The sequence below is a fragment of the Ursus arctos genome, unplaced genomic scaffold, assembly GCF_023065955.2.
Source record: "Ursus arctos isolate Adak ecotype North America unplaced genomic scaffold, UrsArc2.0 scaffold_36, whole genome shotgun sequence".
In the NCBI taxonomy this organism is placed as follows: Eukaryota; Metazoa; Chordata; class Mammalia; order Carnivora; family Ursidae; genus Ursus; species Ursus arctos.
This window is the reverse complement of record NW_026623050.1, coordinates 22,343,833-22,359,051: the sequence shown is the minus strand read 5'-3', so window position 1 is coordinate 22,359,051 and position 15,219 is coordinate 22,343,833. Positions and strand designations below refer to the sequence as shown.

General features: G+C 49.6%; 1 protein-coding gene across 2 annotated transcripts in view; it reads right to left on the bottom strand.

Moving 5' to 3' along the window:
- The window catches only part of MYZAP (myocardial zonula adherens protein), an 85,671-nt gene that overhangs the window by 43,949 nt on the left and 26,503 nt on the right, over positions 1-15,219 (bottom strand). For both annotated transcript variants that reach the window (XR_006411589.3, XM_026518568.4), the window contains exons 4-8: positions 14,409-14,501; positions 11,019-11,132; positions 7,794-7,946; positions 4,313-4,438; positions 3,173-3,301 (exon numbers count right to left, since the gene is read on the bottom strand). Coding sequence is in view for 1 of the 2 variants with exons in the window: in XM_026518568.4 (XP_026374353.2) it covers positions 3,173-3,301; positions 4,313-4,438; positions 7,794-7,946; positions 11,019-11,132; positions 14,409-14,501 (615 nt within the window). In the remaining variant the exon portion in view is untranslated. The remainder of the gene's footprint in view (positions 1-3,172; positions 3,302-4,312; positions 4,439-7,793; positions 7,947-11,018; positions 11,133-14,408; positions 14,502-15,219) is intronic.

The window sequence follows — 15,219 nt, the reverse complement described above, 5'->3', positions numbered from 1 at the left end:
AGAGAGAGAGACTGGAAAATGCTACAGGGCTGGCTTTGAAGCTGCCGGCTGGAGCCCTGAGTCAAGGAATGCAGGCAGCCTCTGGAAGTTAGAAAAGCCTAGCAAACGGACTCTCCTCTAGACCTTCCAGAAGGAACCCAGCCCTGCCGACACCTTGACTTTAGCACTTCTGATCTCCAGGACGATAAGATAATAAACTGGGGTTGTTTTAAGCCACGAACAGGGGGTTATTAGAGCAGCCGTAGGAAACTAGCACATAGATCAAGCTGTGCATAATGATATGTACCCTTTGCTGTATATATGCAAATTTAGAAGTTTACCCAGAAAAGGTAATATAAGAATATGGACCATTATTTCCTTGGACAAAGTGCAAAATATTGATAAAAGCGTAGCACCCATCGTAACCAAAATTGCTCTAGAAACACATTACAGACGTTGGTATTGTAGATTTCCTTCTGATGAAATTTATCAAATCCTGTTCACCATATTGGGAGATTATTTTACGTTAGACCCTAAGTACACCTGTGCCTCATCATTATTCTCAGAAATTCTCCCAACAAACTCGTACTGCCAAATTATTAAAAGCCAATCTTTGAAACTCTAACTCCCATAACTTCTGAAGCTACTGGCCGTGGTATCCCAAGGAACAGACCGAAGAGATGGGGGAACAGTCTGCCCTCGCAGAAAGAGTACATATTACATTGATGGATTTAGCATCCTAAAGGGAGACCAGCTTTTAGTGGGGATCTGTTTTTGTTCTTAAATCTCTCCAGCAAAGACACAGTCCAGGGCCCACCAGGGCAGGATGCTCCCCTGTCCTCGCAAGGCTCGCTGCTGGCTGGAAGTCCACAACAGCCCTGAAATGATAGTGACGGACTTTTCACAAGCAAGCACCCCCATGGCAGACGCCCAGAAAAGAAGCCATCATAGAGTAGGGCAAGCTCTCACTCACAGCACACTTTAAAAGTTCGCTTTTTCCCCCTAAATTGAAGTACGACGAATCTCAAACGTACACTACGCGATGATTTCTTACATTTGTGTATGCCTGTCAGACCATCACCCAAGCAGAGACCATCACCTTTTCTACAGCAGGGTCCCTGGGAGATCACACTCCTTGAAAGATTTTTACTAATCAGGAAAAAAAAAAAAGAAAGAAAGAAAAAAAAAAAGGTGTTTTGAAAATCCAAAAATAGGCACAAGCAGGATACGCACTGTTCATGAACACAGTTCATGCCTGAGGACACGCTGTTTACATGGCATGTGAGCGACATCTGGTCTCTCCTGCTCTGAAAGAGGGATCTCCGGGGGAGAAGGGGCAGTCAGCTGGAATACCTAATCCTAGTGGAATAAAGCAAGCCTATCTCTCGCCTAAATGGAAAAGAGGATTTGGAGAAAGGACAACCCATTTTCATTCACTACAGAAAAAGCCAACAGGACTTGGGGAACATCCCGTGTCCCATAAATGCTGGCAGGGAGGGCTGGCCTTCCCACCTCCCCGGCCTCCCACCCATCGCCTCTCACACAGGCTCCACGTGGAAATCAGTGGGGGGAAATCCTACTTTCAGGATCCCAAGGGTACAAAGAAGATAAGCTAGGGGAAAAAAAGTCCAGCTAAAAAAAAAAGCTGGCTCTGGGGGCAGACATGTACACAAGTCTGTAACAAGATAAAAATCAGAGCCCCACATTTTTGAGCCACGACTGTATGCCAGACGCTGTGCTGGGCACCGTGTGTGGACTTCTCTCGTTCACTGCTCACAAAGCCTTAAGCAGAAGAATGATTACTATCAGCATGTTACAGAAGAGGAGACTCAGTTTGGAAGAGTCAATAACTGCCCACAGCTAGAGAAAGAGAGGCGAGATTCAAACCCTAGATCTATCTGATTCTAAAACCCATATTTTAGCCAACTTCCTGCTCAAACCAGGCTGCCCGCCCCCTTGGCACCTGCAAGTGGCAGGAAAAGCGGTCACCCACGGGGAGCATTTACAAAGGCAGTATCTTCTGCTGTTGCCGGGGCGAGGGAATGTGGGAGAAAGCTCACCTGAGTTCTAGAAAATGCCATCATTGCCCAATCCTCACTACTACCACCACCAACCGATCCTGATGTTAGTCTTAGGCATGCCGCTTTACCCTCTTCTCTTCAATAAAAGATACGATTCTGTTTCCCCAAGAGGAACGGTGACATTGTAACAGACTCTTCACTTCGCTCAAGTCCCTCCCAAACAAAGAGATTAACTAAAGTGGCAGCCCCACAAGGCCCAAAGCTCCAGAGCACAGAATTTCATGCCATTCCCGGCCTGCTTACACCTCGCCGCATCAGGGACTGAGAGTGGCCTACGCTGCAGACGCCAGAGGTAAGGAGACCTCCCTCAGAATCACTGGAAGCCCAGGTGTCGACCTCGCGCACATTGTCATTCCCCCTGGCTCGCCCCCAGCCGGGGTCTCTGACGTCACAGTCTTGACAGGTGGCCATTGTCCTGCAGACCCACCTGCTGCTGAGAGCCATTCTCCAGAAACCAGCCACGGCTTTGCCCCCAAACTACCACTCCTCCCCCAGAAGTCAGCCGTCACGTGCTGAAGGTCACCCTGCCTGTTTCTTCCTGTTTTTTTTCTCTTTCCTCTCTCCCACCCCTTCTTCCCGTTTTCCACGTTCTGCCTCATGTCCTGCTTCCTCCCTTGCTCTCCACTGGCTTCATCATCTCAGCCGAGCTCCTGCCTTCCCCAGCCCACCCCACCCCCACCCACGCCCACAGAAAACGTGGCATCCTCCACTCGGCTGGCAGATGTGGGGTGTCCGAGAAAAGCCAACCGTTTAGACACATGCCCAAGAAACAGCACACTCAGGGTACGGCTGGAACATTTAAACACGGCTTAGTTACTCAGTGAGCAGACGGAAGTTCGTGCTTGGGACCCCAGCAAAGCAGGGTGCGAAAACACTAACGTTTGTAAATAATTATATATGGAATGCTTTTTAAAGTTACCATAGGAAAAATCAGAACTTTGACCTCCTCCTACTTTATGTTGCAGCTTGGTCTTTCCTGTTTAAATCACAAATTGGAGGGATGGGCGGGATGAGTGCTGAAGGCACCTCACACCTTCAGACAGGCCTGCAGGGGCCGCGGAGAGGCGGGGGGTCTGGGCCGTGGGCGCTGGGCCCAGAGCAGTGTCTGTTACCTTTTCCATGCGCTCAATCAGCCTGTCCAGCTCCCCGATCCTCTGGTCCTTCTCCTCCAGGCTGATTTCCGCTGCTTCCATCTTTTTATTGGCTTCTTCAATCGCTTTCAGAAAACTCTTGGTTTCTTCCTGCAAAAGAAACACACTGTTCTCGGCACAGCCTTGGAGTCCCGAGGCTGCTAACTCGGGTCCAAACAGCGCCAGCCTTGCTAAACCATGATGTCTCTCTAAAAGCACACCCCTGGGGCCTAGGAGCGTCATGAACTCGGATCATGAACTCCCATGATTCTGGCTCACCTGGAAAGGAGGAAACATCGTGTGGATTTTTAATGCACCTGGTTCTTTTTTCTCTTTTTCCCCCCTGACTTCTTATGTCAAGAAAACAAGCCTGCGAATGTTATTTCTTCCTTGGCTGGATGCTCAAAGTGTCAGTGTATTTGCCAACAATACAAAGGGAAGGAGGGCCATATCTGGAATTGAATGCAGAATGCCTAGACCCTTCTCGCGTAATGCAAAGCCCCAACTCGGTCAACCATTTAGCACACTGACAGAGCCTTAAGAGCACACGATAAGGCAGCCACGGACTCCCCGTCTTCAAGGAACTTACACTCGCTCCTGGAGAAGCCAGGATGTGAGCGAGGTGTGCAGTCCCGCTCTAGTAACAGGAACAGAACGCCACAGCTGAGAGCAGAGGGTGTGGGCTTCCCAAACCCAGGGGCCACTCCTCATGAAGGGCCAAGACTTCATGCATGGCGAGCGCGGCACTGTCAAGGCTTTGCAGGAGCTTAGGGAAGAGCAAGGGCAGGAGGGCATTTCAGGGAAACAGGAGCAAATGGAGGGAGAAGGGGGCACAGCGGCACGCAAGCCCGGGGCCAGCCGGGAGACTGGCAAGTGGCGAGTCTAGCCAGAGAAAGGCGTGCATTCAGAGGCAGAGACTAGGGGCTCTTCAAGGCAAGGAGGGGGATGAATACAGGGAGGGAGAAGTGGGGCAGTGAGTGAGTCAATGAATCAACACCTTGACCCCCACCCCCGTTAGAGTCTGCTGCCTCCCCTCCAAGCAGAACCCCTGCTGCCTCAGCCTCCCCCACAACAACGGACGAATGTTCTCCGGCACTTCTTCCGCAGCTGCGACATACACACCAAGAGAGCCTCCTTCTCGGCGCTGTGCTTCCGCTGCTCTTCCTGCAGCTTCTCTTCGTACTGGCTGTACAACTTCCGGGTCATCTCCCTCATCACCTCGGCGCTGGCCTCCTGGGAGGACTCCACCTACAAAGACACGCATGTCAGAGCTCCGGGGAACCAGCCCCTCTCACCGCGGGTGTGGGGCAGGTGGGCACGCAGCGGCGAACCCCGGATTCTGCTGCGGGGGACCGAAGCAGCAGGAGCCATCGGGAGGGGGACAGCGGGAAGGGGGGTGGGTGCGCGGACGGGTAGAAAAAGACAAAGTGGTACTTCACCCTGTGTTCTCAGGACGAAGACCCTCCATGTGAGTGAATTTTTCAAAAGACAGAAACGTACGTACATATTAGCCCTGTCCCCCAGTTCAGCCACTTTTAAACTGAATTTTCTCAGGGCACGCCCGGCTGTCTCAGTGGGTTAAGCTTCTGACTCAGTTTCGGCTCAGGTCATGATCTCAAGGTCATGAGATCGAGCCCCATGTCAGGCTCCACCCTGGGCATGGAGCCTGCTTAAGATTTTCTTCCTCTCTCTCTCTCTCTGTCTCTCTCTGTCTCCCCCTCCCCCGGCCCTCCCACCATCTCTAAAAAAAAAAATATGAATTCTCTCTAAAATGTGTCCACGTTTCACTATCTTCTTAATCCCTTTCTTTAAGGGCTTTTCCTGTCTAATGTCTTTTGATCCGGAAATTTTATTATCTTTTATTCTATCAATTTTAACAAACCCTTTTCTCTGGATAAGATTTCCACACCCTAATTAACCTCAAAAGATGCGCTTTTTAAATTCTTGAGTATTCTGTTGTGGGCTGAAAAAAAGATCACTACGAGTAGGATAAGCAATACAATTTAAAAATTTAAAAAGGTTACCTGCTGAAGGAAGGAGTAAGAGACAAAAGGGGATATTACAGGTGTCGTCTATTTCTGAATATACTGTTTTGTAGATTTGACTGAGTTAAGTAAATCGTTTATCTGTTATAAAAAAAATTAAATTTAGGGGCGCCTGGGTGGCACAGCGGTTGAGCGTCTGCCTTCGGCTCAGGGCGTGATCCCGGCGTTATGGGATCGAGCCCCACATCAGGCTCCTCCGCTATGAGCCTGCTTCTTCCTCTCCCACTCCCCCTGCTTGTGTTCCCTCTCTCGCTGGCTGTATCTATCTCTGTTGAATAAATAAATAAAATCTTTAAAAAAAAATTAAATTTCAAGAAATTACCTACTAAGACTATTCAATGGGTAAAGAATAGTCTTTCCAACAAATGGTGCTGGGACAAATGGATAGCCCCATGTGAAAGAATGATGTCAGACACCTAACACACCATATCCAAAAATTAAGCCAAAGTGGATCAAAGATTTAAATGTAAAAGCCAGAACTATAAAACTCTTCCAACAAAACATAAGGTAAATCTTTATGACCTCTGGTGAGGCAATGGCTTCTCAGATAGGGTACCAAAAGCGCACGTGACAAAAGATACATAGAAAGATGTCGTTGGTGTTCAATATTCAAACTTCTGTGCTTCAAAGGATACCATCAAGAAAGTGAAAAAACCCAGCGAGTGGGAGAAAAGATCTGCAAATCACATATCTGGTAACCTGTATCCGGAATATATGAAGAATTTTTACAACTCAAAAATGAAATACCCAATTTTAAAATGGGTGAAGCTCTGACAGAGATCTTCTTTGGGAAGACATACAAATGACCTAGAAGCATAAGAAATACGGGCGACATCATCCGTTATGGGGGACACGAAACCAGAGACACACTTCACGCGCCCAGGACGACCACCAGCCATGAGGCAGCCACAAGCGCTGGTGAGGACGTGCGGAAATCAGAAACCTCACACCGCTGGCGGGAATGTAAAATGGTGCAGGCGTATTTCTAGACTACTTTCCTACTGTCTGGCTTTCTTTCCCCCCACCACGTGCATATATTAAAATTTTGTTATGTCAGGGAAGCGGGGAGGCCTCTGAAGGCAAGCTGCCCACAAGGAGCTGAAGCTGTCCCGTTAATTACACTGGCCAGCCGCACGCAGGAGACACTGAAGTTCGCTCACGTAAGAAATCTGGAGCCAGCCTTTCCATACATTTGTGCCTTCCTAAACACTGCATCTAGAAACATTCCCGCCTGGGCTGGGGAACGCTCATCCGGGCACTCCTAGTGCCTGTGCGGGCCCAGCTCAGGAGAGGAGAAAAAGTCAGCAGTACTTTCTGGCTTTTCCAGCAACACACCCCTTTTTTCCAAACTCTTCTTCAGACATACAGTATATGAAATCATAAAGAGAGGAGCCCTGTCTGAAGTGAAACAAAGAGGAGCTGATCTACTCTCGAGCGATCTGGTCGGGGTGGTTGTGTCTGGCCAGCGGACTGTGCAGGCACAAACCCATGGGGCCATCACAGTGACGACACATCCCCCCGTGAGGCAGCCCCACAGGGAGGGGGGGACCACACATCCTGTTTGTCTCCCTAACCCAGTTCTTTTTTTAAAAAAGCTTTATTTACGTGAGAGAGAGGGGACATGCGAGCAGGGGGAAGGGCAGAGGGACAGAGAGAGAATCGTCGAGCAGACTCCCCGGTGAGCATGGAGCCGATGCAGGGCTTGAACCCACGACCCTGAGATCGTGACCCGAGCTAAAACCAAGAGCCAGACGCCCAACTGACTCAGCCACCCAGGCGCCCCGCCCCAACTCCGTTCTCCATAGCACCACCCTCCAGTCCCAAAGGTATTCTGGTCTGAGCAACAGACTGGTGGGGACATTACCTCCGAGGCCCTCTCCTCTAGGACTGCCTAATGCTGTGCTGAACTCAGTCTGAAAACCACAGACCTCAGCATGAAATTCCTCCAGGAAATAATTTATTGAGCGCCTTTCTCTGAGCCACCCCTGGGTCTGCTCCCACCGGCGGGTGGGAGATCAATGCGCGCCTCACATTCTGGGAGGGGCCCTAACACCTCCAAGGCACGAGAAGCCCCGCTGAGGAACAGGCACAGCCTGGAGGACCAGAGGGACACTGCCCAGGTCCTTGGTCACCCACGGATCTTCTTCCCGCGTGCTCCCAAGCTCTTTATTCTCACCCCGCACACAAAGACCTTGAGACGTCAGAGAAAATCTGAACAGTGAAGCTTCTGACGTCCCAGACCTGTGGGCCCGCAGTGCCCTCTCAGTATGTGACAGCAGCGCCATGACGACGGCCTCGGCAGCCCTTGAGGCCACTGGGGCCGGGGCAGGAGGGCCCGCTGGGGGCATTCATGGGGCCCCCCAATCTGGACTGACAGCAGTGAACACAGAAACCCCCTCGGTGCCCTCAAGCCAGGCCCTGCAGAGCTGGCCACAAAAATGTGGGCGACGCCAACTAGGAAAACAGAGGAAAGGAGAAGAATTACTGAAGATGGGAGGAGAGAGGAGAAAAGGGAAAGAAGAGAAGGGTCGGGGGGAATCCGCGCCCCCACACTTCACCTTCATTTTCAGCAGCTGGTTTTCAACCTGCGCCACCTCCAGCTGCCTCTGCCTCTCGCGCAGCTGGCCCACGGATGCCTCGTAGCTCCGTCGCAGGTCCTTCATCCGGTCCTTAATGTGGCTGTTTTCCAAAGTGACATCCACCAGGGTTTTCTACGGACACAAAAAGAAATCAAAACCAGATCCGGCGATGTGAGTACACACGGCCAGAGCCGTGCACAGGGACATCCCTTTGCCATTAACCACTGAGACGGAGGTCAGGCCCCGGCAGCTGCAGGCCGCGACGCTGCTGTTCGAGGGGCTGAGGGTCTCCCCACCACCGCGGTCAAGAGGTCTGCGGCTCTGCGGCAGGGTGGCCAGCGAGCCTCCCCTCGAGCACCCCCCAGCCTCTGCCCACCCCCGGCTGCCACTGCTTATGATGGACGGAAACAGACGAATATGGAGTCTTTCCAAGGAAAAGTGTTCACGATGCATCATTTCACATGGAGAAAAATGGGTTTTGACAATAGTAAGGATAGAACAAATCCCATTTTGAGAAGACAGATGTACAAGCAGCTGTTCAAATGCGTTTATGCAGAGAAAATTGTTTTGAAGCCTAGGATGAATCTCACCCAAATCCCAAATACTAGGGGGTCTCCAGGCGGTAGGCTTAGGGAGGGTATTTATTTCCTTCTCTGTTTTCTGTATCCTTCACGCTCCCACAACAAAATCAGAGAACAGAACGTGTTTTGGAGAACGGAGATATTGCCCTGTCTCCCTACAGGGCTGCCGCCGCGGTGCCTGTGAACTGCCGGCGAGCACGGGCACAGCACAGCGAGGCGCTGGGGGCGCCCCCAAGTGCGTCACCGTCCCCTCTCAGGCAGAGAAGGGTGGCGATGAGGGGACACCAGGGAGCGGAGTGTGGGGACTCAGACAAGTGCCCGACAAGCGTCAAAAGCCTGTTGACTACTGCTCCAGGCCACCCACCGGAACAAGAACGATTGGATGCTGGTGTCATTAAAGCTCTGGTTCCACTTGGCTAACCCCCGTACAGAGAACGGCCTCCACAACCTGGGATTCTCACCGCCGGGGACTGGGTCATGGCCACCATCTACCCGCTCCCCAGGCTGTGTTCAGCTTTCGGTCAGATGTGGAAACTCTGGTGTTGGACCCATTGTCTAACACCTTTGTCCTCTTTGTGGGTGATAAGTCCCTGAAGCTTACCTGAGTCCTTAGCCACCCCTCTGGATAAAAAGCCTCTCGCTCCTAAACCTCCTTGAATCAGGAGAAAGGATTTTTGATGGAGGCACATCGATATGAAAGAAACTACAGAAGCCACATGGAAGCAGAGAATGAGAAAATAATTTGAGCTGCAAGGGGCTTTAAAACCACCTGGCCCCACCACCCACTCTCCAAGGCCCACGGGCTTTACAGGTCCAACGCTTGTGCTCATGAGCCTACATCTGGACCCAGAGACCAGGGTTCTGGTCCTGGCTCTGCTACTAGCTAGACCTTGTTCAAGGCATTTCTCTCGGCCGACCTCGGCTTGTTTATCCATAAAACAAGAGGACTGGAGATCATCTCAGCACTTCCTTTCCGTTCTGACATTCTGTGACATCAAACCAAGAGTCTGGTCTCATGGTCAATACTAATGAAAATGGGCCAGTCTGGGCAATGGGAGAGGTCAGGGCCTTGCAGAAATAAGAAGCCAACTATCTTCAGACGCACTTGAATTTCCTGTCTGTGATATGGTGCCTTTCCTTCCTCCTTTTTCTCCTTCTCCTCCTTCTTTTTAACAATAATTTTTAATCATTTCATGATAAAGCTCCTTGGTCCGCCCCGGGCCAAGAGGCTGGACCATAACTAGGAACCAGACAGGGTACCTGGGTCACGGCTGACCCTGTTCTAACAGCTGACCTCATGGCCTGGGGAGCCAGCAGGATGGCAGATCAGAAGTACGGCAGGGAAGAAAAACCAGAAAGTCAGTACCCGCGCCAACCAGGTCTGAACTCAGGTGAGGCACGGCACCTCCCAGGTGAGCAGGAATGAGAAGACGCCCGAGAGAGAAGGAAAGGGAGCTCTGCCAATCCCCCTTGATGGCAGAAGGAAGGGAAAGCCCAGGCTACCCAGAGCAGGGCCAGGCCTGAAGCCAGGGGAAAACGGGCATGCACTAAGAAGGACAAGGAAAAGGGTGGGGCTCCGAGACCCCCCCAGAAATGGCCTCCCAGACAAATCCAAAGATGACGCCCACCTGGGCCCACTGTTGCGCCCAACCCCGTGGTTGGCACTATTGCCGTAACAGCTGTTACCAGACAATATTCGGTTCATGGGGAAGTGGATGATCCCAACACGACAATCTGTTTATCTGATAAGTTATTTACACAGAACCGGGAAGGACAGTAACAGCCATAGGACCTTTAAGAGGAGTGTAAAAAGATAAGAGCCAAATGAACTTGGAGGAGAGGCAGAAACTATTGTTTGCATATCTGGAAACTAAAGCCAAGGGACACTGTTTCTGGTGAATGTAACACTCTGTTCTGAACACGCTCAGGTTAATTTGCATAGGAGATGCAGGACTCCGTTGCAGGACAGGGTAAGAGCGGGTGGCACTGGCCTGGTGAGCTCCCAGCAAATCAGATTCCTCCCGAGAGCAATCCTCCAGAAGCGGGCTGACAACACACATCTGGAGGGTCCTGAGTCTTCCTGCTTCCCTGTCTGGGACTATGGGACATTCTTTGGCTTGCATAGGATTTCTTCTCTTGTGAGACAATTTCTAAATTAGGCAAACATGTTTAGCAGCCTTTGGGAGTTCCCCGCCATGCATGACTACAGGGTGTCTGGGACCGAGTCTGCCTTTTCCGTGCCTGGGTGGAACTTCCCGCAACTAGGGCTGCAAGGAGCAGGGGCTGATGTGCTGTGTTAGGCACTGACACCTGAAACCACTTGGGCGCCTGCTGGAGAAAGGGACACCGCTAGCATGGAGCTCAGGATCTAAACTTCCGTTTTAACGGAGGCAAACACAGACTCAACTCGAAGGTTCAGAGCCTCCGCTTGGAAGCACTTCCTTTCACTTCCCTCACCTGTGTCCTGGCGGGGTCTTTACTGTGGCCATGCTTGTAGGATCCTGCATCATGATCTGAAGACATCCCATGACTTACTTTTCTATAGAGGCACGGGGCCCACCCCTGGTTAGGCGTGCCTGCCCCGTAACAGAGGGCACCCAGGCTGGCAGCGAGCGAGGAGTACCTGCAGGCCGATGGAGTCCGACGTTAAGGCTGAGTTCGTGGCGTTGAAACTGTCCAGGGCGGACGCCTGTGTCTGGATGTGATTCTCGAGATACTCCTGCTGAGCCTGGGAAGCCTAGACAGATGATGAGGTAGTTACACGAAACCATATACACACACAACGAGCCTCGGTTAGGCTAGAACCTTCTCCTGGTATTTCAAGTAGAGCTTAAGATTACAGAGTCGACATCTGCACGACCCAAAGGAGGAAAAGAAAAGAACACTGTTCCTTCATGCGTTCCCCCGCAGGGCCTCGCTGGGCCCTCGCAACAGGTGCGGCCGCCGGAACACCCCCTTTCTATGGAGGAAACCGAATCCGAGGAGTCCAGGGATCTGCACACCAGCCGCTGGGAAGAGGCAGAGCTGGACCTAGAACCCGGCTGGAACACCTTCTCCTGCCATCTTGCTCTTTCTACCCTCCACAGAGAGAGCACACGTGGGGCGCATGCACTTCTCAAGCGTGGTTACGGGGCTCCCGCTGCTGTGGGGTGGTCTTTGTTGGGCGTGTGTGGTTGGCATGTTTGAGACGGTCTCCTCAGACAGCGTTCCCACAGTCTCAAGCCAGCTCTTCGGGAAGCGCTGGCTATACCGCAGCGGTAAGGGCTGGGGTAGGCTCAAGGGGGGACGCCTGCGGGGTCCGCGGGCCCACCGAAGCAGCCGGCAGCGACGGTGCTGGAGCGGGCGGTGCCCCGTGCGCGGGGCCGGTGGAAACAGGCCAGGCCGGAGCAGCGCAGGCTCCCCGAGCACAGGAGAGCCGTGGGCATCGCGGGCGGGCCTGGAGCCGGAGCAGACTGTGCAGACGCTTCCGCCACCATTCCCCCTCGGGGGAAGGAGGGTGTGCACGGGAAGGTGCTGGAAAGCCAGGGGCAGACGTGCGTCGCCTGCAACTGCAATCCTTCGGCTTTAATTACAGCCGTTCGTGTGTCCGTGTCCGGCAGAGTAAACCTGCTCAAGCGGGTGAGGACTTCGCAGACCTCTCCCGCGGGCCGGCGGGAACGGGCTGGGCTAGGCGGCTCGTTCACACGCGCGCAGCCCTGTCACCAAGGCGCTGGCTGTGACCTACGCAGACCAAGCCGCGCACCGCCCAGCCCAGCCACGCTGAACTCGAAGGCATGACTGTTGCAACTGTGCTTCCTTCCGGCAGATATTTACCTCGATGGAAAGTGTGTCATATATACATGGGCTTGTTTTTCTTCAACGTTATGAATCACAAGTAGAAAAAAATTTTTTTTTCTCACGGGCATTAGCTTGTTTAAACCGGATGAATGTTATTTTTTCTTAAATTGGAAAGTAATACCTTCACACAGTTAAAACATTTACAAAATATAAAAGGTAGACACAAATAAATCAATCACTCCTGTCCCATCCGCTCAGATAGCACCTTGCCCGCTCTGCCCCTCAACCAAGAATCACCGCGGTGGGGGTGGCGGGGAGACTTAAACCTTAAGCAGACTCCACACCCAGCGCGGAGCCCAACGCAGGGCTCGATCCCACAACTCTGAGATCACGACCTGAGCCAAAATCAAGAGTCCGATACTCAGCTAACGGAGCTGCCCAGGCACCCCCTTCTTCTCTTTTAAATTCCGCGTACTCTATTGTAGAGTGGTAATTTATTTTACTTTCCCCTTCTTGATGGACATTTAGGTTTCCAGTCTTGTTACCACTGCAAACGACGCTTGGTAACTAAACTCGTACGTATGTCGTCTCACATGTGAGAGTTTACAGAATACGTTCTTCAGAAGAGAACCGCGAAGTCACAGGATAGAGTCATTTTGTAGATGCTGCCAATCGCGCTCTCTCGCAGGGCGATTCAAAATTACATCCTATGCAGCAATCTGCCAGTTCCTGCACAGCACTGCTAAGGCAGTGTCCTGTCCACTCCTACGGGGAGGCCAGTCTCATAGGTAACAATCACATCTCAGGATGGTTTTAATCGGAATTTCTCTTATTGAGAAGGAGGCAGAGCCTGCCGTCAGACATGTCAGAACTCTTCATCCTTCTTTTACTCGAAGTTATCTATAACAAATACTTTGCCTATTTTTAGGAGTTGTGGCCTTTTCTTCTTGATGTCTGTGCACTCTTTAAACACTCAGGAAATTAGCCTGTTGTCTAGGATAGGAAGGGCAGACCATTTTTGCTAGGTTTGTCACTGGACTTTAGTGCTTCTGCCAGCACACGTCTTTCATTTCACTGTAGTCAAAGTTACCAAACTTTTCTTTTGTGGTTCTTGGGATTTCACGTCAGAGTAACAAAAAGCCTTCTCCATCCCAAGAGTATAAAAGAACTCACACATGTTTTCTTCTGGCACTTTTAAGTCTCATCTTCAGCAGTTAAGTCTTTGATCTCTTTGGAATTCAACCAGATAGAAGTCTGTCATGATGGCATATAAGCTGTTCCCACAGCATATATTGACTGGTCCACTTTCCTCCTTTTATTTGAGTTGCTACATTTATCACATATCGGCATACATTTCTGGGCTTTCTTCATGGATGCTTATTTATTTGTCAATATGATACTGTCCTAACCTTTGAGGCTCTCTCAGTTTCTTGTAATATTAACAGAGCTAGTCTTCCTCATTGCATTTTTTTCCAGAACTTCCTCAACTCTCCATGTTTATTTTCTGTATACGTTGGAATCATCTAGTCCAGTTGTAAAAACAACATAAAATAAAAATCTGTTGGTATTTTTATTGGGTTACATTACATTCATACATTAACCTGAACAGTACTGACATCTGACAATGTTAGCACTTCCTGTCTAAGCACATGGTAGGTCTTTCCTCTTGGTACAGATTACTCCTAGATATTTGGTAGTTTTCTGTTGCTCTTATTTCTTCTTACCAGTTGTTTTTTTTTTTTTTTTTTTTTTTTGTATATTGAAATCTATTTGTTTGTATCTATTAATTTTTTTTTACCCTACCTTACAAAATTGTTTTTTATAGGTTTTTTTTCACAGGTTCACTTGTGTTTTCTGGGTATATAATCATACAGTTTGTAAACAGTGACAGTTCTACATTTACCTGTCCAATTTTTATGTCTCTAAATTCATGTCTCTTGTTTAATTCCAGTGGCTAGTCTCTCAGCTACAATGTTAAATAGTAATAATGGCAGCTGGCTTCCTCATCTTACCCCTGACTGTGGAGGGAATGCTTTGAATGTAGAGATTATTCTTGCCACAAAAATATCCCTTTAAATAATAAACTTAATTCTGTGATGAAATTCCCTCAGTTCATTTAAAATATGATTCCATTCGCAAAGAACATCATAAACTCAAATATGTTCAGGCACCAGCCACTTGGAGTGCTAGACCCCACCACCCTCCATATTTCCAAGTCACTGAGATATGCACTTACTGACAATTCCTGGGTGAGCTGTCGAATCTTCTGTCTCATTTCGTCATAGTCTCCATACATTCGCTTCCTTACTTTTTCCAAAGTGGCTCTCACCTGCAGATGAGAGGAGTTTGAGATCAAGCTTAACATTTTCATGTGAAATCTGCTGAAACCCTAATGACAGGAGGGCCCCACAAAAAAAACAAACAAAAACAATTTTAAGAACATGACAGCTTAGGAGATGAAGAGATAAAATCACTCTTAATATCTAGTTAAAAAGGCAAGGGAATTATCCAAATGATACCAATTAATAAATACACATCATGATTATATATGATTACAATTATTAATAAAGGTTAATTACCCAAATAACAAGCTCCAAAGAAAAAAGAGTTTGTTGAAATTTCCTATCACATATCAAAACACATTCAGGCAGGATATACCCTTTTTCCTATCATGCGTTTTTGTAAGTAGGAAACTTCTAACAAGTCGACTCTATAAACAGGTGGCTAGGAGAACCAAAAAACCAAAACCAAAAAGCAAACTCTAATATCCCCTGTGTCTGCTCTGACCACCGAAGAGCAATTAAATGTCTGGAATATACAGTAGTGAAATACGTGTCTAGAGAGACCATAAATTTGAACATTAGTTCCTCAATCATCACCAATAATACACAAGGCACAAAATATAACAAAGGTCAGGGTGATCCCCTGAACACCCGTTCACACAACCACTGAAGTTTCTCTATACTAGCACTTCCAAAGCAGTAGCCAGGTCCTTAAAAATTTTATAAATAAAAACACAAAACCTTGACCCCATCTCCTCCCTTCTT